The sequence below is a fragment of the Coregonus clupeaformis genome, chromosome 25, assembly GCF_020615455.1.
Source record: "Coregonus clupeaformis isolate EN_2021a chromosome 25, ASM2061545v1, whole genome shotgun sequence".
NCBI lineage: Eukaryota > Metazoa > Chordata > Actinopteri > Salmoniformes > Salmonidae > Coregonus > Coregonus clupeaformis.
Genome location: NC_059216.1, coordinates 35,615,837 through 35,642,062, shown reverse-complemented (window position 1 = coordinate 35,642,062; position 26,226 = coordinate 35,615,837). Strand labels below are relative to the sequence as shown.

Genomic DNA, 26,226 nt, shown 5'->3' with positions numbered 1-26,226 from the left:
GCTGTTTTTCATGGTTCGGGCTAGGTCCCTTAGTTCCAGTTAAGGGAAATCTTAACGCCACAGCATACAATGACATTCTAGACGATTCTGTGCTTCCAACTTTGTGGCAATAGTTTGGGGAAGGCCCTTTCCTGTTTCAGCATGACAATGCCCCCGTGCACAAAGCGAGGTCCATACAGAAATGGTTTGTCGAGATCGGTGTGGAAGAACTTGACTGGCCTGCACAGAGACCTCAACCCCATCGAACACCCTTGGGATGAATTGGAACACCAACTGCGAGCCAGGCCTAATTGCCCAACATCAGTGCCCGACCTCACGAATGCTCGTGGCTGAATGGAAGCAAGTCCCCGCAGCAATGTTCCAACATCTAGTGGAAAGCCTTCCCAGAAGAGTGGAGGCTGTTATAGCATCAAAGGGGGGGGACCAACTCCATATTAATGCCCATGATTTTGAAATGAGATGTACGACGTGCAGGTGTCCACATACTTTTGGTCATATACTGTATGTCATCATGTCAAACTACACAATTGTGCCCAGTAATATGTGTTTCCTAGCCTGATCCTAGATGTTTGTGCTCTTCCCAACTCCAATTATTTGACATGACAAAGAGGTGGCATGATAGCACATCCCAAGCTGGCACTCAGGCTACAGTACTTTCTGTTTGCTAAATAAAACATAAAACCATGAAGAAGGCAGGTGGCAGGATGTTGCTTTCAACATCAGAGACAAGCAGCCTTAAATACATCCATGATATGAACCATACTGTAGTAGTCATCTCTCTCGATGCTCTTTTCAATAGACAATTATTTTCATCATAAGATATCAATAAAATAACAATGCACCTTGAACCAGTAGTTCCATTTGTATAAGTGGATTCCATTGATCTTTTTTGCAAACGCCATTCACACAATTTACCCTCTATCTACTGTATGTGTACAGTATAGAAAGAAATCCACAGATAAAGGTTTAACTTAAAATATTATGTACAATATGGTCAGTTTGTAAAGTGCAATGGCAAATTAAAATCATAAAGGCTTGAAGTCATACTTTGTATAATAAATATCTTCCATTGTTTTGAGTCCCTCGTGGTAGTGTATGTGCATGGTTTGAGATTTACTACTTTGCAGTCAGACGGCGTAGAATCACTGATCTACAAATCACTGATCTACAAATCACCATACCACATGATTAGTGATTCTGCGCCTCGCCTTGCTCAAATTGATCCTGTCAAATTAACTGATAGTCTGTACTGGTGAGGTGGTTTTCACTGTCCTTGCAGGTAGTGAAGGGTTTAGAGGGTTGATGGGGGTACTGTACAGCTACGTGGTGATGGTGCTCCTGTCCCCTTCCAGCCAGTACTCTTCAGTCTGCATCTCAGTGAGGCGAGACACTGTCCTCTGGAAGGCAAAGATCTCCTCTGCTCCACTGAAGATAGACAACTCACTGGCTGCATCCTGATCCAGGAACAACACAGGAGGGTGTAAATGCATTCAATAGAAAAACACCATTAGTAAGAGTGTTTGGTATTTTGGGGTGTTTTCCTAAAGTCTGAGAACAAAACATTTGTAAACAATCATCTCTGTGAAAATCGGCAGTATTGGAGAGAAGCCGAGAAGTCAAACAGAAGGTCATAGAGTGTACAAAACATTAGGAACATCTGCTCTTTGCATGACAGACTGACCAGGTGAATCCAGGTGACAGCTATGATCCCTTATTGATGTCACATGTTAAATCCACTTCAATCAGTGTAGATCAGGGGTCTACAACCATTTCTAGCACGAGAACTACTTTAAAAAAATAAAACATGTTGAAAGCTACTTTTCTAGCTTTAAAATAGACATTCTTCTCTTCTCCTCTCCCCTGGGTCTTTAGTGTACAAGAGAAAGTGGTGCACTATGCACTGTCAATATACCTGGTAAAATAATGGTTAATAACTCTAAGGGGGCCCTATAAAATCTGTGATTTCTTTCCCCAAATTCTGTTTTATATTTTCCCAAATTATGTTCTCAGTTGTATTTTTTCTGGTTTTAGATTTTTTTTGTCTTTCACTCTCAAAATTATAATTGTTCATAGAGAAACAACAAAATGGGATGTTCTGAGTCCATGTCAATGCTTAAATCACATCAGAAGACAACGTTTTCTTCTTTCTGGAAGGCTGGAAGGAATTCCCCTTTAATATACTTACTTATGACATACTACTGCCAGGTAAGCCTACTTTGCAGTTAACATTTAATCGAGAAGGTTTTGGGGAAAGTATTTCTGTCAACCTACAAGACAGTTATCAAATCAACTGGCTCCACACGGAGTGATAGACCAACGCGCGCACCACACAGACAGGCGCAATATTGTTGGAAATTAATTGACAGATAGTGTTAGGTTTGGCTTTTCAAGCCAATTGTGGCTAACCAGGGGTGGGACAATGTCAATGTTGCGTTGATTAGATAGTAGCTGGGCGCTTGCGGTGTCTGATACTTGTGAGATTTGTTAATGACAGTTTGCGGTGGAGCACTTGAAAATCGCATGCACTTTCAGAATTACTTGGCGAGCTACTCAAAGGTGGGTTGCGATCAACCTGTTGGGAGACCCCTGGTGTATATGAAGGGGAGAAGACTGGTTAAAGAAGGATTATTAAGCCTTGGGACAATCGTGACATGGACTGTCTATGTGTGCCATTTAGAGGGTGAATGGGCAAGACAAAATATTTAAGTGCCTTTGAACGGGGTATGGTAGTAGGTGCCCGGCGCACTGGTTTGAGTGTGTCAAGAATTGCAACGCTGCTGGGTTTTTCACGCTCAACAGTTTCCTGTGTGTATCAAGAATGGTCCACCACCCAAAGGACCTCCAGCCAACTTGACAACTGTGGGATGCATTGGAGTCAACATGGGCCAGCATCCCTGTCGAAGGCTTTCGACAACTTGCCCCAATGAATTGAGGCTGTTCTGAGGGCAAAAGGGGGTGCAACTCAATATTAGGAAAGTGTTCCTAATATTTTGTACACTCGGTATATTGTAGGTCATATACTCTCTACCTAAGTTAGAGATCAAGAAAAAAAGTGTCTGGTTGCAATTCGTACCTTTTTTAGGTTGAGGTCATCCATGAGTTCATGATGGTGGTGTTCGTGATCTCCGTTGTGTACAAAGATGTCATCCAGAGGGTGATCGGCCAGAATCACCACTCGTACCTGGGGGACCAAGGATGTGACGTTTACTGACACTGGTAGTTCTCATCAAGCCTGGTCTGGGACCAGGCTAGTTCTTAGCAACTCACCAAAAACAAGTGCATACAACAAAGCTAATCAATCAACCTCAGTGGTACATACACTGCTAAAAAAAATTAAGGGAACACTAAAATAACACATCCTAGATCTGAATGAATGAAATAATCTTATTAAATACTTTTTTCATTACATAGTTGAATGTGCTGACAACAAAATCACACAAAAATTATTAATGGAAATCAAATGTATCAACCCATGGAGGTCTGGATTTGGAGTCACCCTCAAAATGTAAGTGGAAAACCACACTACAGGCTGATCCAACTTTGATGTAATGTCCTTAAAACAAGTCAAAATGAGGCTCAGTAGTGTGTGTGGCCTCCACGTGCCTGTATGACCTCCCTACAACGCCTGGGCATGCTCCTGATGAGGTGGCGGATGGTCTCCTGAGGGATCTCCTCCCAGACCTAGACTAAAGCATCCGCCAACTCCTGAACAGTCTGTGGTGCAACGTGGCGTTGGTGGATGGAGCGAGACATGATGTCCCAGATGTGCTCAATTGGATTCAGGTCTGGGGAACGGGCGGGCCAGTCCATAGCATCAATGCCTTCCTCTTGCAGAAACCGCTGATACACTCCAGCCACATGAGGTCTAGCATTGTCTTGCATTAGGAGGAACCCAGGGCCAACCGCACCAGCATATGGTCTCACAAAGGGTCTGAGGATCTCATCTCGGTACCTAATGGCAGTCAGACTACCTCTGGCGAGCACATGGAGGGCTGTGCGGCCCCCCAAAGAAATGCCACCCCACACCATGACTGACCCACCGCCAAACCGGTCATGCTGGAGGATGTTGCAGGCAGCAGAACGTTCTCCACGGCATCTCCAGACTCTGTCACGTCTGTCACGTGCTCAGTGTGAACCTGCTTTCATCTGTGAAGAGCACAGGGCGCCAGTGGCGAATTTGCCAATCTTGGTGTTCTTCTCAAATGCCAAACGTCCTGCATGGTGTTGGGCTGTAAGCACAACCCCCACCTGTGGACGTCGGGCCCTCATACCACCCTCATGGAGTCTGTTTCTGACCGCTTTGAGCAGACACATGCACATTTGTGGCCTGCTGGAGGTCATTTTGCAGGGCTCTGGCAGTGCTCCTCCTACTCCTCCTTGCACAAAGGTGGAGGTAGCAGTCCTGCTGCTGGGTTGTTGCCCTCCTACGGCCTCCTCCACGTCTCCTGATGTACTGGCCTGTCTCCTGGTAGCGCCTCCATGCTCTGGACACTACGCTGACAGACACAGCAAACCTTCTTGCCACAGCTCGCATTGATGTGCCATCCTGGATGAGCTGCACTACCTGAGCCACTTGTGTGGGTTGTAGACTCCGTCTCATGCTACCATTAGAGTGAAAGCAGCGCCAGCATTCAAAAGTGACCAAAACATCAGCCAGGAAGCATAGGAACTGAGAAGTGGTCTGTGGTCACCAACTGCAAAACCAGTCCTTTATTGGGGGTGTCTTGCTAATTGCCTATAATTTCCACCTGTTATCTATTCCATTTGCACAACAGCATGTGAAATGTATTGTCAATCAGTGTTGCTTCCTAAGTGGACAGTTTGATTTCACAGAAGTGTGATTGACTTGGAGTTACATTGTGTTGTTTAAGTGTTCCCTTTATTTTTTTGAGCAGTGTATATAAAGCACACTAATATCAAAGCATCGTCTCAAAAAACAATCAGGAAGTAGGTACAATAATAGAAGATGTGAGGTAAGAATTTATGGGGCAAAGACAAAGTTTCCTTACAAACTATACTATATTAAAATGATCCAGCCTCAAGCTTAGAAAGAAAGCCCTCCGTTTTTTCCCTCCCTGTACAATTATACTGGTTGATTCTGTTTCTTTGAGGTGCAAATAAATAATACATAAATTAAAACTAAGAGGCTTGTAATGTTACCTTGTGATCATAGAAGGCATCTATAAGCGTGATCAAGCGTCTCGCTTGAGTCTTCTTGTTCATAGTGAGCAGGGGAATGTTCCTGATGAATACAGTATCAAACTGCCTGGAGATCTCCAAGTAGTCACTGGCACCCAATGGCTAGAACACAAAATACATCATGTATGCACCTTACAGGACAGGGAGTGCATACATACAGTGAGCTCCGAAGGTATTTGGACAGTGACATTTTTTATTGTTGTTTTGGCTCTGTACTCCAGCACTTTGGATTTGAAATTATACAATGACTATGGAGGTTAAAGTGCAGACTGACAGCTTTAAATGTCGGGGTATTTTCATCCCTATCGGGTGAACCGTTTAGAAATTACAGCACTTTTTTTACTCCCCCCATTTTAGGGGACCATAAGTATTTTGGAGACACTTTTATTGTAAATAACAATAGAATATGCTTCTAAACACTTCTACATTAATGTGGATGCTACCATGATTACAGATAGTCCTGAATTAATTGTGAATAATGATGAGTGAGAAAGTTAGACGCACAAATATCATACCCCCAAGACATGCTACCCTCTCACCATTACAATAACAGGGGAGGTTAGCATTTTTGGGGGGTATGATCTGTAACTTTCTCACTCATCATTATTCACAATTAATTCAGGACTATCCATAATCATGGTAGCATCCACATTAATGTAGAAGTGTTTAGAAACATATTCTATTCTTATTCACAATAAAAGTCTCTCCAAAATGACAATACATTATTTACCATTAATTTCTCTTGGGCACAAAATAATCTGGGGGGAAAAGTGCTGTAATTTCTAAACGGTTCACCTGATATGGATAAAAATACCCTCAAATTAAAGCAGACAGTCTGCACTTTAACCTCATAGTAGTACAGAGCAAAAACAACAACAAATGTGTCACTGTCCCAATACTGTTGGAGCTCACTGTATTTAGTATGTCTGTGTGATCCCTGTGGGAATTGAACCCACAACTCTCTTACCAACTGAGCAACACAGGACATACAGTCTGCTGTGGCCACTTACTCTATCACACAGCTCCTCGAAGGTACAGTCTGCTATGGTCCCACAGGTTTTCATAAGACTGACCTCCCTGGCCAGCAGTTTCAGAGTCCTTGGCCGTGTAACTAGAAAAATAAAATCTGGTTTAGCTCAATTACAAGTAATAAACTCAACATGATGAACACAATGAGGCTCAATATATTTTTAAGTATACCATTAATACAGAATGTTATGTTCATATCATAAACCTATAATTATAGATAGCTCCATCGATCCCTCTTTATCTACACTCAAGGACAACATGAGCATCTTACTGTCGTTCTGTTTGAAGGCCAGCTCGTCAAACATCTTGTCCAGTATCGCCTCAACACCAGGTTCACTTGAGCTGTGTCGAAAAAGGGTAACATCCCAAAATATGATGAACCACATCATTTAAAACATGAAACTATACTGATCAAACACAATAGGCTTGAGAGAAAGAGTTCCATGTTAAAATAAATACTACCCAAATATAATCTAGTGATTTAAGTATTGAAATGCCTCATGGCTATATCCATGGTTTGCACCATGCAGTTCTTACAGGAAGTACAGTTTCCCAGCTGAGGGTCTGTTTCTTCTGCGGTAGTCTATCCCAGAGTCCAGGCGGAGCTCGTGGCAATAGTTCTGCATGAGAGAAGAGAGGCAGACTACTGTAAGACAAACGTTGTCTGTATGTTTTCAAATCAAATTTTATTGGTCACATACAGATATTTAGCAGATGTTATTGCGGGTGTAGCGAAACGCTTGTGTTCCTAGCTCTAACAGTGCAGTAGTATCTAACAATACACACAAATCTAAAAGTAAAATAACGGAATTAAGAAATATAAATATTAGGATGAGCAATGTCGGAGAAGCATTGACTAAAATACAGTAGAATACAGTTTTGTAGAATACAGTTTTGTCTAATATACGAAATAAACAAATCAGAAATGTAGTTCTTATTTACCTTCAACACAGCAATAAATGGCACAAAGTTGACCCTCTGTAGTCCGTTCTTGTACAAATCTAGAAGAGAGGAATAGGTCTGGTTAGATCAGTATAGATTGTCCTCTATGGATTGTGCTGAACCCAGCTCAACAAGGTATTTGTTTTGTGATGTGATATTCTACTTACCCTGTGGGGGCCGGTTGGACGTGGCCACTACAACAACCCCATTCTTAAAGAGGTTTTCAAAGAGCTGTTTCAGAATCATGGCATCTGCGATGTCTGTCACCTGTGGAATACATTTACATCCAATTCACTCAGATATTGTTCTATCCTGTTATATTTTTATGCTTCCAAAACTGGGAACCGTGTATAGAATATAACTTTATTAGTCCAGCTCTAAACAGGTTTTGCTAAACAGGATTCCACATTATCACATCCATACATTAGCTAATGCTATTCAGGTGATTTTGTACAATTATAACATGAAGGTATAACAGTGGTTACAAGTGATCAGTAACAGGAATATCCCCCGGCCCTCACCTGAAACTCATCAAAGCACAACAGACAGGCCTCTTCACTGATCTCCTCTGCTACTGGTGCAATTGGGTCGTAGACTTTAGCCATTCTCCCTGCTTTCCTTTTCGGCAGGCTCTTTTTAAGGCGATGTATCCCTAAATACAATAAGTAAAAGAACAAAGATTGAGTTGACTCTGGACCTACTCAAAGATTTAAGTTCAATTAATCAATCAATCTGAATCTACAGTTGAAGTCGGACGTTTACATACACCTTAGCCAAATACATTTAAACTCAGTTTTTCACAATTCCTGACATTTAATCCTTGTAAAAAATTCCCTGTCTTAGGTCAGTTAGGATCACCACTTTATTTTAAGAATGTGAAATGTCAGAATAATAGTAGAGAGAATTATTTATTTCAGCTTTTATTTCTTTCATCACATTCCCAGTGGGTCAGAAGTTTACATACACTCAATTAGTATTTGGTAGCATTGCCTTTAAATAGTTTAACTTGGGTCAAACGTTTCGGGTAGCCTTCCACAAGCTTCCCACAATAAGTTGGGTGACTTTTGGCCCATTCCTCCTGACAGAGCTGGTGTAACAGTCAGGTTTCTAGGCCTCCTTGCTCGCATACGCTTTTTCAGTTCTGCCCACAAATGTTGTATAGGATTGAGGTCAGGGCTTTGTGATGGCCACTCCAATACCTTGACTTTGTTGTCCTTAAACCATTTTGGCACAACTTTGGAAGTACGCTTGGGGTCATTGTCCATTTGGAAGACCCATTTGCGACCAAGCTTTAACTTCCTGGCTGATGTCTTGAGATGTTGCTTCAATATATCCACATAATTTTGTGTAAACCTGTGTCTCCTGAGTGGCGCAGTGGTCTAAGGCACTGCTTCGCAGTGCTTACTGTGCCACTAGAGATCCTGGTTTGAATCCAGGCTCTGTCGCAGCCGGCCGCGACCGGGAGACTCATGGGCGGCGCACAATTGGCCCAGGGTAGGGGAGGGAATGGCCGGCAGGGATGTAGCTCAGTTGATAGAGCATGGCGTTTGCAACGCCAGGGTTGTGGGTTCGATTCCCACGGGGGGCCAGTATAAAATAAAAAAATGTATTCACTAACTGTAAGTCGCTCTGGATAAGAGCGTCTGCTAAAATGTAAATGTAATAATTTTCCTTCCTCATGATGCCATCTATTCTGTGAAGTGCACCAGTCCCTCCTGCAGCAAAGCACCCCCACAGCATGATGCTGCCACCCCGTGCTTCATGGTTGGGATGGTGTTCTTCGGCTTGCAAGCTCCCTCTTTTTCCTCCAAACATAACGATGGTCATTATGGCCAAACAGTTATATTTTTGTTTCATCAGACCAGAGGACATTTCTCCAAAAAGTACGATCTTTGTCCCCATGTACAGATGCAAACCGTAGTCTGGCTTTTATATGGCGGTTTTGGAGCAGTGGCTTCTTCCTTGCTGAGCTGCCTTTCAGGTTATGTCGATATAGGACTTGTTTTACTGTGGATATAGATACTTTTGTACCTGTTTCCTCCAGCATCTTCACAAGGTCCTTTGCTGTTGTTCTGGGATTGATTTGCACTTTTCGCACCAAAGTATGTTCATCTCTAGGAGACAGAACGCGTCTCCTTCCTGAGCGGTATGACGGCTGCGTGGTCCCATGGTGTTTATACTTGCGTACTATTGTTTGTACAGATTAACGTGGTACCTTCAGGCGTTTGGAAATTGCTCCCAAGGATGAAACAGACTTGTTGAGGTCTACAATTTTTTTTCTGAGGTCTTGGCTGATTTCTTTTGATTTCCCCATGATGTCAAGCAAAGAGGCACTGAGTTTGACGTTAGGCCTTGAAATACAGGTACACCTCCAATTGACTCAAATGATGTCAATTAGCCTATCAGAAACTTCTAAAGCCATGACATCATGGAATTTTCCAAGCTGTTTAAAAGGCACAGTGAACTTAGTGTATGTAAACTTCTGACCCACTGGAATTGTGATACAGTGAATTATAACTGAAATAATCTGTCTGTAAACAATTGTTGGAAAAATTACTTGTGTCATGCACAAAGTAGATGTCCAAACCGACTTGCCAAAACTATAGTTTGTTAACAAGAAATTTGTGGAGTGGTTGAAAAACGAGTTTTAATGACTCCAACCCAAGTGTATGTAAACTTCCGACTTCAACTGTATTTCTCAACTCATTATTGACATTAAGTATGATCAACCGTCAAGTCAATCGTCATTTAGCGACACATAACTTAACCTACTATTATGTACATCTAACATGAAGCCGTGGAAATGGACCCTCTTTTTCTTCTCTGTCTCCACGTGTGAGTAGAACATGTCCATAACCATTGTTTTCCCTGTACCTAGAAATAAAACAGAGAAAGACTGAATGATAATGAATTGTTCCAAATGTGCAATGTAGTCAAAAAGGGAAATATCATAAATGTAATACTAAAGTGGCAGCACAAAGATATATATTATACAGCTACTACTTACCAACATCTCCATAGATGTAGTACCCTTTTGGGGGCTTTGGCTTCGAGAAAAACTGTAAAATAAAAGAGTCAGTGTTCAATGTATTGTGAGTCTGTGTGAATATAGGGTTAACTATAGGTTAGAGTCTATACCTTATTTAATGTGTTTTGACACCAGTGTCTAAAATCAAATAATGTATTATTGACATCAGCAAGAGCATGCATAGAAATCAGATTACCGTCGAGAAGAGGGACGTAGGCTGGTTGTTGTAACCTCGTATGGTTTTGTGCATTTTATCCAAGGTCTGAACCACGGATTTTTGATGCGGGTCCTCTCGCAGCGACCCGTCCCTGACCAGACTGTTGTAGTGCTCCAGTGGGCCGCTGTACGCTGCGGCAGCATTGCTGTCTTCTGCAGCCGGCTGGGGGAGAGCATCCGTCGAGAAGCCTGAGCAGTAGAAAAGATAACGGAATCGGAATTATCGTTACATCCTGAAGCTGTGGTAGCTAGTAACATAGTTAGCTAGACCCCCTGTGGCGGTTATCGGTTAACGTGCTAAGAAGAGCAGAAACGTAACGTTATCCATTTAGCGAGCAAACTGTCCAAAGCAAAGGTTCAGTCAGCGATTCGATATTCCCTCGTCTCTAAAGGTAAGTTGTGTCAGCACCGTAACAATGTAAGTAGTTAGCTAAAAATATCGTTATAATAATGGCTGATTGATGCCTAGGTTGCTAGTTAATTAGCCATCTAGTCTGACTAGACAGGTCAGGAATGAAATTAAGTTTGACAGCTGACACTAGGGTTTAGAGAAGCTAACGTTAGCTAGCTATGCTAACTAACTGTCAGTACTCATTTTGAACAACACACAGCAGTCAATGTAGTTCTTCCCTCACCAAAATAATATTCTCACCTCGTCTGGAAATGTTAGTCACACCGTTACATATCGTTGTCGAGGAATGGTACTGCTCTTTCAGTAGAAATCTAATGATGGGTGAAACCAAGGGCGACATCTTTGACGACAACATGCACGTCGCCATTTTGGCTTTAATTCCAACTTTATTGAACCTGGCGGCAATACACAAAACGATTCTTAAGTGCGTCAGGAGAGGGCACTATAGGAAGAGGAAGAGAGAGGCCAACTCGGCGGAAAATATGTCTCCCTCCAGCAGGTGGCGTTTTTCGTTGTTTCGCCCACCAAGCAAAGTGTATGAGAGAGATACATTTGTGTCGAGTGTCGAATTTGGTCAACAACAAAAAATGTATGAGCTATTTTGCCACAATATATTTATTTGATCGAATAGAAGTTTCGTAATGCTTAAGTTGTTACGAGTGTACTGATATAAGTAGGACACGTGATATCCCGGCAACTTTGAAAAAAAACACTTTATATCTGAGATGTCTCCAGATGGCTATGCATATTCATTGTATGAGGCTAGTAGCATAGCATCCAGTGGCTTGTATTCATGGATGCCAAGGTAAGTCAGGCTTCCCAAAAAAATTTAACTATTTAAAAAAGATTTATTTATTTTTTTGTATCTTTCTTCTCTCTATGTTTCATGATTTTCCTTCAATTGGCAAGAGGCTGAATGTATATGGAGCCAGATAGCTGACAAAAGGTTGTACGTACGTATCGTAAGGATAGTAAGAAAATCCATATGTAAACTGAGGAGAGGCTTCCGTCTGGCCCCAGTCAGAGCTTCAGAGTTCCTCTGTGGAGATGGGAGAACCTTCCAGAAGGACAACCATCTCTGCAGCACTCCACCAAATAGGCCTTTATGGTAGAGTGGCCAAATGGAAGCCTCTCCTCAGTAATAGGCACATGACAGCCTGCTTGGAGTTTGCCAAAAGGCACCTAAAGGACTCTCAGACCCTGATGAACAGAGCAAAGTACAGAGAGATCCTTGATGAAAACCTGCTCCAGAGTGCTCAGGACCTCAGACTGGGGGCAAGTTTCACCTTCCAACAGGACAACGACCCTAAGCACACAGCCAAGACAACGCAGGAGTGGCTTTGGGACAAGTCTCTGAATGTCCTTGAGTGGCCCAGCCAGAGCCTGGACTTGAACTCCCCAAATACAGGTGTGCCAAGCTTGTAGCGTCATACCCAAGAAGACTCAAGGCTGCAATCGCTGCCAAAGGTGCTTCAACAAAGTACAGAGTAAAGGGTCTGAATACTTATGTAAATGTGATATTTACGTTTTGTTTTAATTGTATCATTGTAAAGCCCTAGTTATTTCATGCTTTGACAAAGTTATTTCTGAAGATTATTATTTATTTCATGTGATTAGTGATTAATTTACGTCTGTCTATCATTTTAAGGTCAACCTTGTTACGTGAACTGAACTCTTATTTTAATATGGTACATTTCAAAAGAAACATTGAACATCTAATAGTAAAATCATAGTGTAAAAGTAGGTGAGCTGGTTCTACTCTTTTTGGCCATATTCTGGTGTTTTGTGGTGGAAACGAGCACAACACATCAACCCTTTTACCCATAGATAGATAGACAGGCTAGAAATATTTTAACAATTTTATTTGTTTTTGTGAATCTTGCATTCAATTGCCCCTCCCTGTTGCACACAACAAGCTTCCATTCCCCGTGTCACAAGGGGATTAATGGCTGATTTAACTAGTAATTACCAGTAGGAGGGCTGTCCAAATGGAATTTTTCCCAGATGTGGTAAATTCCCACTTGTTTACAAACAAACGTAACACCACTAACCATCCACTGTAGAGCCATATAATATCACGCATTGGAATCACAAGATCTAGACCTACACTTTGAACTACATTTTGACATACGATGTATAGTTTTTGATTACATCGATATAAGATAATACAAATAAAAAAAAATCATTATTTAATTTAGCTGGAGAGGCACTTACTATAGTATTTTTTTTTACCTCTTGAGATGGGAAAACATGTTTTTTTTTTTATGAAGTTGAACATGTGCTCTATATGACAGAATGTTAAAATTAGGTGATATCAAAAGTTTGCCCCCAGAAATATCTCCATTGATCAATATGTAAAGAGTAATTTAAGAAGGCAAATTAGGCACCACATTAGCCACCCTGTAGACTTTTTTTTATTTATTTTAACTTTTTTATTTAATTTCACCTTTATTTAACCAGGTAAGCCAGTTGAGAACAAGTTCTCATTTACAACTGCGACCTGGCCAAGATAAAGCAAAGCAGTGCGATTAAAAACAACAACACAGAGTTACATATGGGGTAAACAAAACATAAAGTAAAAAATACAACAGAAAAAATATATACAGTGTGTGCAAATGTAGCAAGTTATGGAGGTAAGGCAATTAATAGGCCATAGTGCAAAATAATTACAATTTAGTATTAACACTGGAATGATAGATGTGCAAGAGATGATGTGCAAATAGAGATACTGGGGTGCAAATGAGCAAAATAAATAACAATATGGGGATGAGGTAGTTGGGTGGGCTAATTTTAGATGGGCTGTGTACAGGTGCAGTGATCGGTAAGGTGCTCTGACAACTGATGCTTAAAGTTTTGCTTAAAGTTTGTGAGGGAGATAAGAGTCTCCAGCTTCAGAGATTTTTGCAGTTTGTTCCAGTCATTGGCAGCAGATAACTGGAAGGAATGGTGGCCAAAGGAGGTGTTGGCTTTGGGGATGACCAGTGAGATATACCTGCTGGAGCGCATAATACGGGTGGGTGTTGCTATGGTGACCAATGAGCTAAGATAAGGCAGGGATTTGCCTAGCAGTGATTTATAGATGACCTGGAGCCAGTGGGTTTGGCGACGAATATGTAGTGAGGACCAGCCAACAAGAGCGTACAGGTCACAGTGGTGGGTAGTATATGGGGCTTTGGTGACAAAACGGATGGCACTGTGATAGACTACATCCAATTTGCTGAGTAGAGTGTTGGAGGCTATTTTGTAAATGACATCGCCGAAGTCAAGGATCGGTAGGATAGTCAGTTTTACGAGGGCATGTTTGGAAGCATGAGTGAAGGAGGCTTTGTTGCAAAATAGGAAGCCGATTCTAGATGTAACTTTGGATTGGAGATGCTTAATGTGAGTCTGGAAGGATAGATTACAGTCTAACCAGACACCTAGGTATTTGTAGTTGTCCACATACTCTAGGTCAGTCCCGCCGAGAGTAGTGATTCTAGTCGGGTGGGCGGGTGCCAGCAGCGTTCGATTGAAGAGCATGCATTTAGTTTTACTAGTGTTTTAAGAGCAGTTGGAGGCTACGGAAGGAGTGTTGTATGGCACTGAAGCTCGTTTGGAGGTTTGTTAACAGTGTCCAATGAAGGGCCAGATGTATACAAAATGGTGTTGTCTGCATAGAGATGGATCTGAGAGTCACCAGCAGCAAGAGCGACATCATTGATATACACAGAGAAAAGAGTCGGCCCGAGAATTGAACCCTGTGGCCCCCATAGAGACTGCCATAGGTTCAGACAACAGGCCCTCCGATTTGACACATTGAACTCTATCTGAGAGGTAGTTGGTGAACCAGGCGAGGCAGTCATTTGAGAAACCAAGGCTATTTAGTCTGCCAATAAGAATGCGGTGGTTGACAGAGTCTAAAGCCTTGGCCAGGTCGATGAAGACGGCTGCACAGTACTGTCTATTATCGATCGCGGTTATAATATCGTTTAGGACCTTGAGCGTGGCTGAGGTGCACCCATGACCAGCTCGGAAACCGGATTGCATAGCGGAGAAGGTACGGTGGGATTCGAAGTGGTCGTTGATCTGTTTGTTAACTTTGCTTTCAAAAACTTTCGAAAGGCAGGGCAGGATGGATATAGGTTTGTAACAGTTTGGATCTAGAGTGTCACTCCCTTTGAAGAGGGGGATGACCGCGGCAGCTTTCCAATCTCTGGGGATCTCAGACGTTACGAAAGAGAGGTTGAACAGGCTAGTAATAGGGGTTGCGACAATTTCAGCTGCTAATTTTAGAAAGAAAGGGTCCAGATTGTCTAGCCCAGATGATTTGTAGGGGTCCAGATTTTGCAGCTCTTTCAGAACATCAGCTGTCTGAATTTGTGTGAAGGAGAAGCGGGGGGGCATGGGCAAGTTGCAGCGGAGGGTGCAGAGCTGGTGGCCGGGGTAGTGGTAGGCAGGTGGAAAGCATGGCCAGCCGTAGCAAAATGCTTGTTGAAATTCTCATTATTGTAGATTTATCGGTGGTGATAGTGTTTCCTAGCCTCAGTGCAGTGGGCAGCTGGGAGGAGGTGCTCTTATTCTCCGTGGATTTTAGTGTCCCAAAACTTTTTGGAGTTAGCGCTACAGGATGCACATTTCTGTTTGAAAAAGCTAGCCTTTGCTTTCCTAACTGCTTGTGTATATTGGTTCCTAACTTCCCTGAAAAGTTGCATATCGCGGGGGCTATTCGATGCTAATGCAGTACGCCACAGGATGTTTTTGTGCTGGTCAAGGGCAGTCAAGTCTGAGGAGAACCAAGGGCTATATCTGTTCTTAGTTCTGAAATTTTTTAATGGGGCATGCTTATTTAAGATTGAGAGGAAAGCACTTTTAAAGAACAACCAGGCATCCTCTACTGACGGAATGAGATCGATATCCATCCAGGATACCTGGGCCAGGTCAATTAGGAAGGCCTGCTCGCTAAGGTGTTTTAGGGAGCGTTTAACAGTGATGAGGGGTGGTTGTTTGACCGCGGACCCGTTACGGACGCAGGCAATAAGGCAGTGATCGCTGAGATCCTGGTTGAAGACAGCGGAGGTGTATTTAGAGGGTAAGTTAGTCAGGATGATATCTATGAGGGTGCCCATGTTTACGGATTTAGGGTTGTACCTGGTAGGTTCCTTGATAATTTGTGTGAGATTGAGGGCATCTAGTTTGGATTGTAGGATAGCCGGGGTGTTAAGCATATCCCAGTTTAGGTCACCAAGCAGTACCAACTCTGAGGATAGATGGGGGGCAATCAATTCACATATGGTGTCCAGGGCACAGCTGGGGGCTGAGGGGGGTCTGTAGCAAGCGGCAACAGTGAGACTTATTTCTGGAAAGGTGGATTTTTAGAAGTAGGAGCTCAAACTGTTTGGGCAAAGACCTGGATAGTATGATAGAGCTCTGCAGGCTATCTCTACAGTAGATTGCAACTCCAGCCCCTTTGGCAGTTCTATCTAGACGGAAAATGTTGTAGTTGGGGATGGACATTTCTGAATTTTTGGTGGCCTTTCTAAGCCAGGATTCAGACACTGCTAGAACATCAGGGTTGGCGGAGTGTGCTAACGCAGTGAATAACTCAAACTTAGGGAGGAGGCTTCTGATGTTAACATGCAAAAAGCCAAGGCTTTTACGGTTACAGAAGTGAACAAATGATAGCGCCTGGGGAGTAGGAGTGATACTGGGGGCTGCAGGGCCTGGGTTAACTTCTACATCACCAGAGGAATAGAGGAGGACTAGAATGAGGATACGGCTAAAGGCTTTAAGAACTGGTCTTCTAGTGAGTTGGGTACAAATAATAAAAGGGGCAGATTTCCGGGCGTTGTAGAATAGATTCAGGGCATTATGTAAAGACAAGAATATGGAAGGATATGAGTACAGTGGAGGTAAACCTAAGCATTGGGTAACAATGAAAGAGAGAGCATCACTGGAGGCACCGATTGAGCTGGTCTCCGCGTGTATGGGGGGTGGAACAAAGGAGCTATTTGAGGCAGTTTGAGAGAGACTTAGGGCTCTACAGTGAAACTGTATAATAAGAACTAACTGGAACAGCAATAGGCAAGGCATATTGACATGGGATAGAGGCATAAAGCAATCACAGGTGTTATTCGAGAGAGCTGACAACAACTGGTAATGGCGATGAAAGTTTGGGCTGAGGCTAAACAGATAAACAGGACAGGGTACCGTGTAAAGGAACAGTCCAGCAGGCATCAGCTGTGCAGCTGAGTGATCATAAGGTCCAGTGAACGGCAATATGTGAGTCCGATAGCAGTTCGAATTGGTGCTACAGCACAGGCGAGCAGGAAGCATGGCTGTTGAAATGCGTGTGCTAGCAGGCCGGGACTAGCAGATGGATCTTCGTGGTCGTCGCAACGGGAAGCCTGTTGAAACCACAGACGATTACGTCAGCAGACCAGTTGTGATGGATCGGCGGGGCTCCGTGTCGACACTAGGAGGTCCCGTCCGGTTGACATAGAGTTAGATAGCCGGGAGATGGGCCTGACTCGAGGCTAGCTCAAGGCTGATTAGCCAACCACAACATCCATTCGGTTGCAGCTAGCTAGTTGCGATGATCCGGTGTTAAAGGTCCAGTGATTCAGTGATTCCGGCAGAAAATCCGATATGTTCTGGGTCGATAACGCGCTGTGCAGACTGGCCGATAATAGTCCAGGCTAGAGCTGGCTGGTAGGTAGTGCAGGCCACGGACAATGGTGAAAAACCCGCTAACGGTGGCTAATAGCAGGTAGCTAGTTAGCTGGCTACTCCCGTCTGGTAGACAGAGAGGTAGATAGCCGGGATATGGGCCTGGCTCGAGGCTAGCTCAAGGCTAACTGGTGCTTGCCTCGGGGGCAGTGGTGATTAGCCAACAGCAACATCCATTCGGTTGCGGCTAGCTGGTTGCGATCCGGTGTTAATGTCCAGTGATTCAGTTATTCCGGCAGAAAATCCGATGTTCTGGGTGAAAACCGCTAACGGTGGCTAATAGCAAGTAGCTAGTTAGCTGGCTAGCTAGTTTCAACTGGAGATTCTAGATAAAAGGTAAGTAAATAATAGAATCCGTTCCACATTGAGTGAGGCGGGTTGCAGGAAAGTATATTTAGTAGAAGGATGAAACGTGTGATAGGGAAATATTTACGAAAAAGACAAAAAAATAAAAAAAACATGCTATTTACACGGACACACTACAGAGTACACGAATGCACTGCTACGCCATCTTGGAACCATGGTTATGACTAACTGTCATAGCCATGCATTTCTGGAATAATGTCAGGCCTTACATGCATTTGAGCAAGGATCCAATGTCTGTACAAGCATCTCTGTAATACATGTTAAGTCATTACATGCATTTTAGCAAAGATGCAAATCTATCTACATGCATTTCAAATACATCTCACTTGACATTTTTTCCCCATATGGGACACACACACACAAACACACACACACACATCTATGGACACTCTCAATACTTTCAAATTCATTTCCTATTGTAATTAGAGGTTGGTTTGAGGATGTCTTCTGTACTAATTATACATCCTCACAGTTTTGAGGGAGCCTGAGTATCAAGCGGCAAAACATGGAAGATACAGCCGCCAGGGTGATACAGGCTTGTTGCCATGACAACAGTAGAACATTTATCAGCACTGGCAGACACACACACACACACACACACACACACACACACCATTACAGTGGAATCTGCCTTGCTTGGAGATTCCGCTCTGCGGTGCGGTTCAAGAAATTTAGAAGCAGGCAAATACACTCAAAGACAGACAGGACAGAGGGGGATTCAATAGGAGAGCAACTGAAAAGGGATATACTCTCCAATCCTCATTCATTCTGATGGTGTGTGCAAATTGGCTATGTCTTCTGTTCCTATTTTCCATTGTCTTTGTCTGCATGAAGGAAAGATGAAGCCTGCTGCATGCTACTGCTATATTCTGACCACTATAATAATTCAGCATTGCCTGTGTGTATAGCCTTCTGTGCTGTATATATGAGACGTACGTTGTTGTTTTTTCATCAGTCGGCTGGCACTTTGCTTTTTTAAGATTAGGGCGAGCACTGTCATCGTAATGGTAATTCATAGCTGTGTAGCCATGGTGAAGTCAATTCCCCCCTCCCTCCCTCCGCCACTGCTGAATGCATTAGTGTAATGAGATGTCTGCAGCCAGCCAGCCAGCCAGCCTGTGTGCCGTGCAGCAGTAGAGACGAGAGGAGCAGAGAGAAACACGTACAGTAGCTAGAGGCAAGTTGGCTTTCACAGCCTGCTGAGGGAGTGTGCTGTGCTTAGAACCTTCTGCTATTCTGGACTCTTAACAGGGATCTAAGAAGGGAAGAGCTTGGTTCTCAAGCGTTCTTAGATCAGAGGAGATAAGGTAACGGAAGCACTGGTAGACAAGCAGCCAGGATGTTGGGGCTCACTATGAGGATAGGATGGACTGGATGGTGGAAGTGTTCCATGAGGAGGAGCTTGCTTTATACATGGTTGCCTTTGTGTTGTCTGTTTTTTAGTGTTCAACAAAATGTTCTGTAGCTGGCTGCATTAGTGCCCTGCAGCAGAATGTCTTGCAGGCTCTTCTGTTTATTGTTGTTGTGGTTAATGTTCTGTGACAGCATCTTTTTCCACAGCAGCCTCAGTAGCTGGAATATGGAGGCACAATTGAAATAGATTCTTATGTAGCATGTGTATGTTTGTTATATGTAAATAGATGATTGATTCTATGAAAGAACAATGTTGATGTATGACGTGTGCACTAACAGTGGTTTAGATTACAAGCCATGCAGTCTTAAATTATTATTATTTTATCTCCCTTTGTGTTTCCCTCCTTTCTGTATGTCTCCCTCCAGATCCAATGAGTGTACTTGCAGCAGCACAGAAAGCAGACAGCAACAGTGAAATGCAGTCGCCTGCAGTGTCTCCTTCCTTCCTCCCCAGCCAGCCAGGAAAGATTCCCGGCAGGAAGAGAGGGAGACCCCCACTACATCGCAAGATGGATTTTCCAACCCACTACCCTGAGTCCCTTCCTCCTCTCAAAGTGCCTAAGAAGAGGGGGAGAAAGCCTGGCTTCAAGGTCAGTGTCAGGGATGGGATGGGAAGGGAGAGGAAGAGGAGGGTATCGGATGGGGGGAAAGAGAGTGGAAGGGGAGGCGGCAGTGGGGATGCAGGATGTTTAAAAATGCATATGGTGATGTAGCTAGACAGACCCCATTTCATTTATATTTAGTGGGAGTCATATTTTTGGAAAAAGGCTTAACATGAGTTAGCCTATGTTTGTTTAATCGAAACCAGTTTAAATAATATTCTGATTGGCCGCTGTATATGCTAAATGTCTGCATTGTTAAAATGATTGGTCAATGCTGCAATAAGAATAGGGAATATTATGAATTATTTCGTAAAAAGTGATTTCATTTTATTTATACTGAACAAAAATATAAACGAAACATGCAACAATTTGAAAGATTTTACTGAGTTACAGTTCATATGAGGAAATCAGTCAATTGAAATAAATTAATTAGGCCCTAATCTATGGATTTCACATGACTGGGAATACAGATATGTCTCTGTTGGTCACAGATGCCTTAAAATAAATGGGACTCACAATGGGCCTCAGGATCTCGTCACGGTATTTTTGTGCATTCAAATTGCCATCGATAAAATGCAATTGTGTTTGTTGTCTGTAGCTTATCCCTGCCCATACCATAACCCCACCGCCACCATGGGGCACTCTGTTCACAGCGTTGACATCAGCAAACCGCTCGCCCACACATGGTTGGACATAGTGCCAAATTCTCTAAAACGACGTTGGAGGCGGCTTATGATAGAGAAATTAACATTTAATTATCTGGCAACAGCTCTGGTGGACATTCCTACAGTCAGCATGCCAATTGCACACTCCCTAAAAACTAGAGACATCTGTGGCATTGTGTTGTGTGACAAAACTGCACATTTTAGAGTGGCCTTTTATTGTTCCCAGCACAAGGTGCACCTGTGTAATGATAATGCTGTTTAATCATCTTCTTGGTATGCCACACCTGTCAGGTGGATGGATTATCTTGGCAAAGGAGAAGTGCTCACTAACAGGGATGTAAACAAATTTGTGCACAAAACTTGAGAGAAATAAGCTTTTTGTGTGTATGGAACATTTCTGGGATCATTTATTTCTGCTCATGAAACATGTTGCATCTATATTTTTGTTTTGTGTACAAATTGCTGTGCAAATATATTAATGTGGAGATTGCTGTTGAGGATTTACTAATGCAAATTGAGAACCATAGTATTTTAATAATAATATATGCCATTTAGAAGACACTTTTATCCAAAGCGACTTAGTCATATATTTTACGTATGGGTGGCCCCGGGAATCAAACAACCAACCCATGCTCTACCAACTGAATCCATAGAGGACCATTTTAGTCTATTGTTGCTACCTAAGACTGTAATGAAATGCCATTATTTACAAGTGATCCGTTTAAACTGTGTGCAAATAACCCAATAGATACTGAGATCCAACCCTCGTGTCTCCCTGCAGCTGAAGCCCAGGATGGTGATGACTCCCCTGGCCATCTCTCCTCCCAGCAGCACCCCAGAACCAGACATGAGCTCCATCCCCCAGGACGCTGCTACCATCCCCCACTCTGCCACGCCCCAGGTGCTCACAGGTAGGCCATGCCCTCAGGTGCTTACAGGTAACTCCCACTCTGCCACGCCCACACTGCCACGCCCCAGGTGCTCACAGGGAGGAGGAGTTTGCCTCACTTCTCCGACGTCTCCCCCCATAATGCTTTGTCCAGTGAGAAATCTTGGGTGTTATGAAAAGTTTAATCGGTGATCACATTTAAAATGTAATTTGTATCCTGTTCATTATAAGCATACTGTATTCATTCATTTAATAGTGATTGAAAGCAACGTCACCAAAATAGCCAACCTAAATATCTTTGCCTTCTCGGTCCCTCCTATTGTGTTCCCTGCAGTGTGTATCTACATCAACAAGCAGGCCAACATGGGTCCTAACCTGGACAGGAAGAAGCTTCAGCAGCTCCCAGATCATTTTGGGCCCGACAGGCCCTCCGTGGTGTTGCAGCAGGCTGTCCAGGGGTGCATCGACAGCGCCTTCCAGCAGAAAGCTGTGTTCACTCTCCTCACACAGGGCTATGGAGGGGAGAAAATATCAGGTATAACATAAACCCACAAATTGTATGTAGTGTCACTGAGATTTTTAGTTTTATATTCATTTATATGATTAGTAGAAATTGCCCAGAGGGAAATAGCAGAAATTGGCATACACTCATTTGATCATCTAATAACCATGAGGTATCCTTCCTTTCTCTTGCCCATTCACCCTCTGAATGGCACACATACACAATCCATGTCTCAATTGTCTCAAGGCTTAAAAATCCTTCTTTAAACTGTCTCCTCCCCTTCATCTACACTGATTGAAGTGACATCAATAAGGGATCAAACCTTTCACCAGGATTCACCTGGTCAGTCTATGTCATGGAAAGAGCAGGTGTCCTTAATGTTTTGTACACTCAGTGTAGAGCAATACTTTCGACCAGGGCCCATAGGGCTATGGAATAGGGTGACATTTGTTGCTTTGAGATTGTTGCTTTGAGACATGGCTGTAGAGATGTGTCGCCTAGGGCAAGGTTAACTGCAACAAGCTTTACTGCAATAGGAAATGAACAATGTTTCCAAGTTAATCAAGTGTTCCTTTGATTCCCAGCCACCTTCGATGGTAAGCAGCACCTTCTGAGTCTGCCTGTGGTCAACAGCATTGGCTACGTGCTACGCTTCCTCAAGAAGCTCTGTCGCAGCTTGCACTGTGAAAACCTCTTCAGCGACCAACCAATCACCCAGCATAATGCCTCCTACCAATCAGAGGGTATTGTACTGTCCTTTATTCAATTAAATTCAAAATACTTTATTTATCCTACAAGGGGAAATTATGTAGGCAGGAGTGCAGATATGATGCATTGTGCATTACTCCTTGGAAAACACACTCCTGTACCTTAACAAGAGCCTCTGAAAAAATGTCCCTCAGAAATATTGTGGGCTCAGTTCCCCAAATATTGTGCTATATTGCTTCAGATTGCACATGGAAGCACAGAAAGACAATTTGTGAAATACACATCATTTGGTGTTTTACTTGTGTAATCCATTATCCAAATCCCTGTATTCCTACCCAAACAGCTGAGACCTCCATGCCAGAAGACTACCTAGAACACTCCCATATCCCCCAGAAATATCCTAGGCTCAATTCCCCAAACATGTGCGTTTGTTGCTTCGGATTGAAAAATTAAAGCACAGAACGGCATTTCAAATACATATTTCAAAGACTTCAGCTTCTGTCCAAAGTGATTCAAAGTATTGCAAATATGTTTTACTTATGTAATCTCTTTCCATTCATTTCACAGCTGAAACCTCCATGCCAGAGGAGTACCTTCTGGACCCGTCAGACAAACGCTACTCAATGGACCCAGGTGACTCCGCCTTTAGTGCCATAAGCTCCTCCTACTCATCCAAACCGTCCTATGGGTTTCGCTCCTCGCAGCAATTCCCCAACGGCTCCTCCCCCTTGGGCATGTGTAGACAGACGTCTAGTCCAAATACTTTCCTGGAAGGTAACAGGATAGGTAAGAGACTGGAGAGTGGAGACTAGGGTTGCAGAACTCCGTTAACTTTCCCAAAATGACCAGGTTTCTTATTCCCTTCTGATTCCGGTGATCTTCCAACCGGGATTTCTGGAAAACCTGGGGATTTTGGGAAAGTTTGTTTCTTGCTATACTCACAACCCCCTAAACAGGTCAAATTGACCAGTAGTGAAATATTTATTCTGTACCTGTCTTTCTCTTTTCTCATCCAGCGTACAATCCATCTCAGGACTCCCAGGAGTCCAAGGTGCCCCCCAGAAAGGACCCTTCCACCTGGAGTGTAGAGGACGTGGTGTGGTTCATCAGAGACGCTGACCCCCAGTCCCTGGGCCCTCATGTGGACATATTCAGGAAGCATGTAGGCTACCCTTGGGCTCACTCTTAATTAATGAGTATTTTGATACCTTGCATCCTCTCTCCTCACCTACTCAAAACGCCTTAGATGAGAAGGTCAGAGGGGAGGAACAGAGGAACCTTGGACCTTCTCCTCCAATATAGTTGAGAAGGAGGTGAGGAGACAGGGTGTGAGGAATCACAGAAAAACTAATTGAGATTGAGGCCTGCCCACTGGGCAAAAACTGGTTGAATAAACATTGTTTCCACGTCATTTCAACAACTGAAAATAAATGTGATGACATTGAATCAATGTGGAAAAATGTTTGGATATGCAAAAAGTCATCAAAAAGTTTTTATAAAAATGCAACCAACTTGCAACCTAAATCCAATGACATAGTGACTTTTTTTGTTGATTTCACATTGAATTCACATTAGTTGACAACTTAATCAAATGTAAATCAAAACTAGATGTTGAACTGACGTCTGTGTCCAGTGGATGGATCTGCTACAGTGATCGGATTATATCTGGAAGTTATGTTTTGTGAAATACTAACCAGGATTTGGGGCACTTCCATTTCAATTCAGTAAACAACCCTGATACATGTGTATGATTAGTTTACTTTACTTGTGGAGATATAACCTGACTTTCTTTCCCACAGGAGATAGACGGCAACGCGTTGTTACTTCTAAAGAGTGACATGATCATGAAGTACCTAGGACTGAAGCTGGGGCCAGCCCTGAAGCTCTGCTATCACATCGACAAACTAAAACAAAACAAGTTCTGAATCTGAACACTTTTTCACTACATCAATCTGTGGGACCCAACTTTGTGGATGCTTCCCAAATGGCACCTTTATATAGTGCACTACTTTTGACCAGAGCACTAAGGGTCCTGGTCAAAAGTAGTACACTATATAGGAAATAGGGTGCCATTTGGGACGCTATATTTTACTGATTATTTTGCATTTTCAGATGTCATGTAGTTAAAGAAAAAAAATTATTGTGACAGAATACAACGTTTTGGGAAATTCTCGTTTTTATGTTGAAACAACTTTTTGGTTTATACAGATGACACAATATGCACATTCTGGAATGCATAACTGATACACTGGCAGACAATATCAGGAAAAGTAGACTATACTACTTTGAGGATTCAGTTGTCCCATAAATGAGTTTATTAATGTATCTATGTGCCCAAAGCATATAGCAACTCACATTTATGATCAGTTGAGAAGTGTGAATTATTTTAGATAAACTGTTATTTATACTTGGTCTTATAAAAACGTAGTTAAGGCCCCACAAATGTGTGACAAACACATAAAAATACTCCCATATTGTTTTGATTCTATACCCTCACAAAAGTGTTTTGAATGCGTCATAGGGTTGAAGCTACAGATACAGTTCCACATATGGTTTTGCAAGTTCTATACACATCAATGTAAACTCATATTGTGAAGCATGTGATTAGAAACAGGAATTTAAGCCCATGTTAAACATTATTACTGTTTTGTTTTTTACACAAAATAATGTAAACCCAACTCAACGCAGAAATGAAATACAAATAACTTTGCACATTGTTTTACATATTATTTTGATAAAATTGTCAAAAAAACATGTTTGTGCTGAAATACATAACAATGAGACATTTATAGTTGAATATACCAGATTGCCAAATAATGATCATCTCCAGCCTCCTCACAACTTCATTGAAACTTGATTGTGTGGGTATTTACTATATACATTTTTTTACTACATTATCATTCTTGAAACCGAGTTGAAGAGCATAAGGGATGATAACACTCACTGCGAAAATGTCTAATGACCTACAGTATTGGGTTATGAGGCCATATAGCATTGCTTGTGTATGCCAGTTTGGCAGTATGTGTACTTTTTAGTAACCAGTGTATGTGAATGCTGCTGTATATGATTACATGTAAGCCATGCCAAGTCAAACCAAGCTGGTCTTTTATTTTGAAAATCATATTGGAAAGATATACTGTAAGTCAGAGAATAACCAATGTATGGATGAGTTTATTTGTACGGGTGCTAAAGAAGTTCTCAATGTATTGAATATCTCATGTTTGCTTTTGTGTTGTGAGTTTTAAATGGAAAACACTCAATGTGTGTATTTAACCTGGCTGTGTATCCTATCTGAGTATTAAATTAAGAAAATATTAAGGAAACAAGGTGTGGTTTGAGGAGCATCTTTCTTTGTGATATCAATCAATTTACAGAATGAAATCAAGCTTGGGATTCATGGAAAAATAATTATTAAATGTTACCAAATGTGTCCACATGGTGACACAATCATATGTTAATTCAGATAGTTCTGCTTCCTCCTGATGCGGAATTATTTATTACAGGCTATTTCAGTATATTTGAATTAGTCAAACAGTATATATAGCCTATC

The 26,226-nt window shown here is 42.5% G+C and overlaps 2 protein-coding genes across 7 annotated transcripts; one reads left to right on the top strand and one right to left on the bottom strand.

The window, feature by feature from the left end:
- Window positions 1–433: 433 nt before the first annotated feature.
- Window positions 434–11,195, bottom strand: LOC121539613 (AFG1-like ATPase). Its single transcript, XM_041848241.1, has 13 exons — window positions 11,067–11,195; window positions 10,395–10,603; window positions 10,178–10,229; window positions 9,943–10,044; window positions 7,692–7,822; window positions 7,338–7,437; window positions 7,171–7,229; window positions 6,766–6,848; window positions 6,500–6,570; window positions 6,210–6,310; window positions 5,161–5,301; window positions 3,074–3,181; window positions 434–1,454 (listed from the first exon to the last, which is right to left on the bottom strand). Exons 1-13 carry the CDS (start codon window positions 11,191–11,193, stop codon window positions 1,320–1,322), a joined length of 1,419 nt encoding a protein of 472 aa, XP_041704175.1. The 5' UTR covers window positions 11,194–11,195; the 3' UTR covers window positions 434–1,319.
- Window positions 10,556–26,020, top strand: LOC121539614 (sex comb on midleg-like protein 4). Of its 6 annotated transcripts, none has more exons than XM_045207567.1 (8): window positions 10,556–10,806; window positions 19,677–19,900; window positions 21,359–21,488; window positions 21,801–22,001; window positions 22,553–22,711; window positions 23,244–23,462; window positions 23,693–23,838; window positions 24,476–26,019. In XM_045207567.1, exons 2-8 carry the CDS (start codon window positions 19,682–19,684, stop codon window positions 24,599–24,601), a joined length of 1,200 nt encoding a protein of 399 aa, XP_045063502.1. In that variant the 5' UTR covers window positions 10,556–10,806; window positions 19,677–19,681; the 3' UTR covers window positions 24,602–26,019. The 6 variants fall into 6 exon arrangements, with proteins under 6 accessions (XP_045063502.1, XP_041704179.1, XP_045063504.1 ...); XM_041848245.2 differs by lacking the exon at window positions 10,556–10,806 and adding an exon at window positions 18,502–18,671 and having other exon boundaries at window positions 22,553–22,564; window positions 23,244–23,309; window positions 24,476–26,020; XM_045207569.1 differs by lacking the exon at window positions 10,556–10,806 and adding an exon at window positions 18,502–18,671 and having other exon boundaries at window positions 22,553–22,564; window positions 24,476–26,020.
- Window positions 26,021–26,226: the final 206 nt, after the last annotated feature.

What these genes read in the sequence shown, in the direction of transcription:
- LOC121539613 (XM_041848241.1), bottom strand. Translation starts at nt 11,193, where the DNA reads ATGGCGACGTGCATGTTGTCGTCAAAGATGTCGCCCTTGGTTTCACCC. An exon ending in GACTAACATTTCCAGACGAG is followed by an intron (nt 10,604 to 11,066) that starts GTGAGAATATTA and finishes TCTACTGCTCAG; the next exon opens with GCTTCTCGACGGATGCTCTC. An exon ending in GCTGGGAAACTGTACTTCCT is followed by an intron (nt 6,571 to 6,765) that starts GTAAGAACTGCA and finishes TTTTCGACACAG; the next exon opens with CTCAAGTGAACCTGGTGTTG.
- LOC121539614 (XM_045207567.1), top strand. Translation starts at nt 19,682, where the DNA reads ATGAGTGTACTTGCAGCAGCACAGAAAGCAGACAGCAACAGTGAAATG. An exon ending in CACGCCCCAGGTGCTCACAG is followed by an intron (nt 21,489 to 21,800) that starts GTAGGCCATGCC and finishes TGTTCCCTGCAG; the next exon opens with TGTGTATCTACATCAACAAG. An exon ending in TGGAGGGGAGAAAATATCAG is followed by an intron (nt 22,002 to 22,552) that starts GTATAACATAAA and finishes TTTGATTCCCAG; the next exon opens with CCACCTTCGATGGTAAGCAG.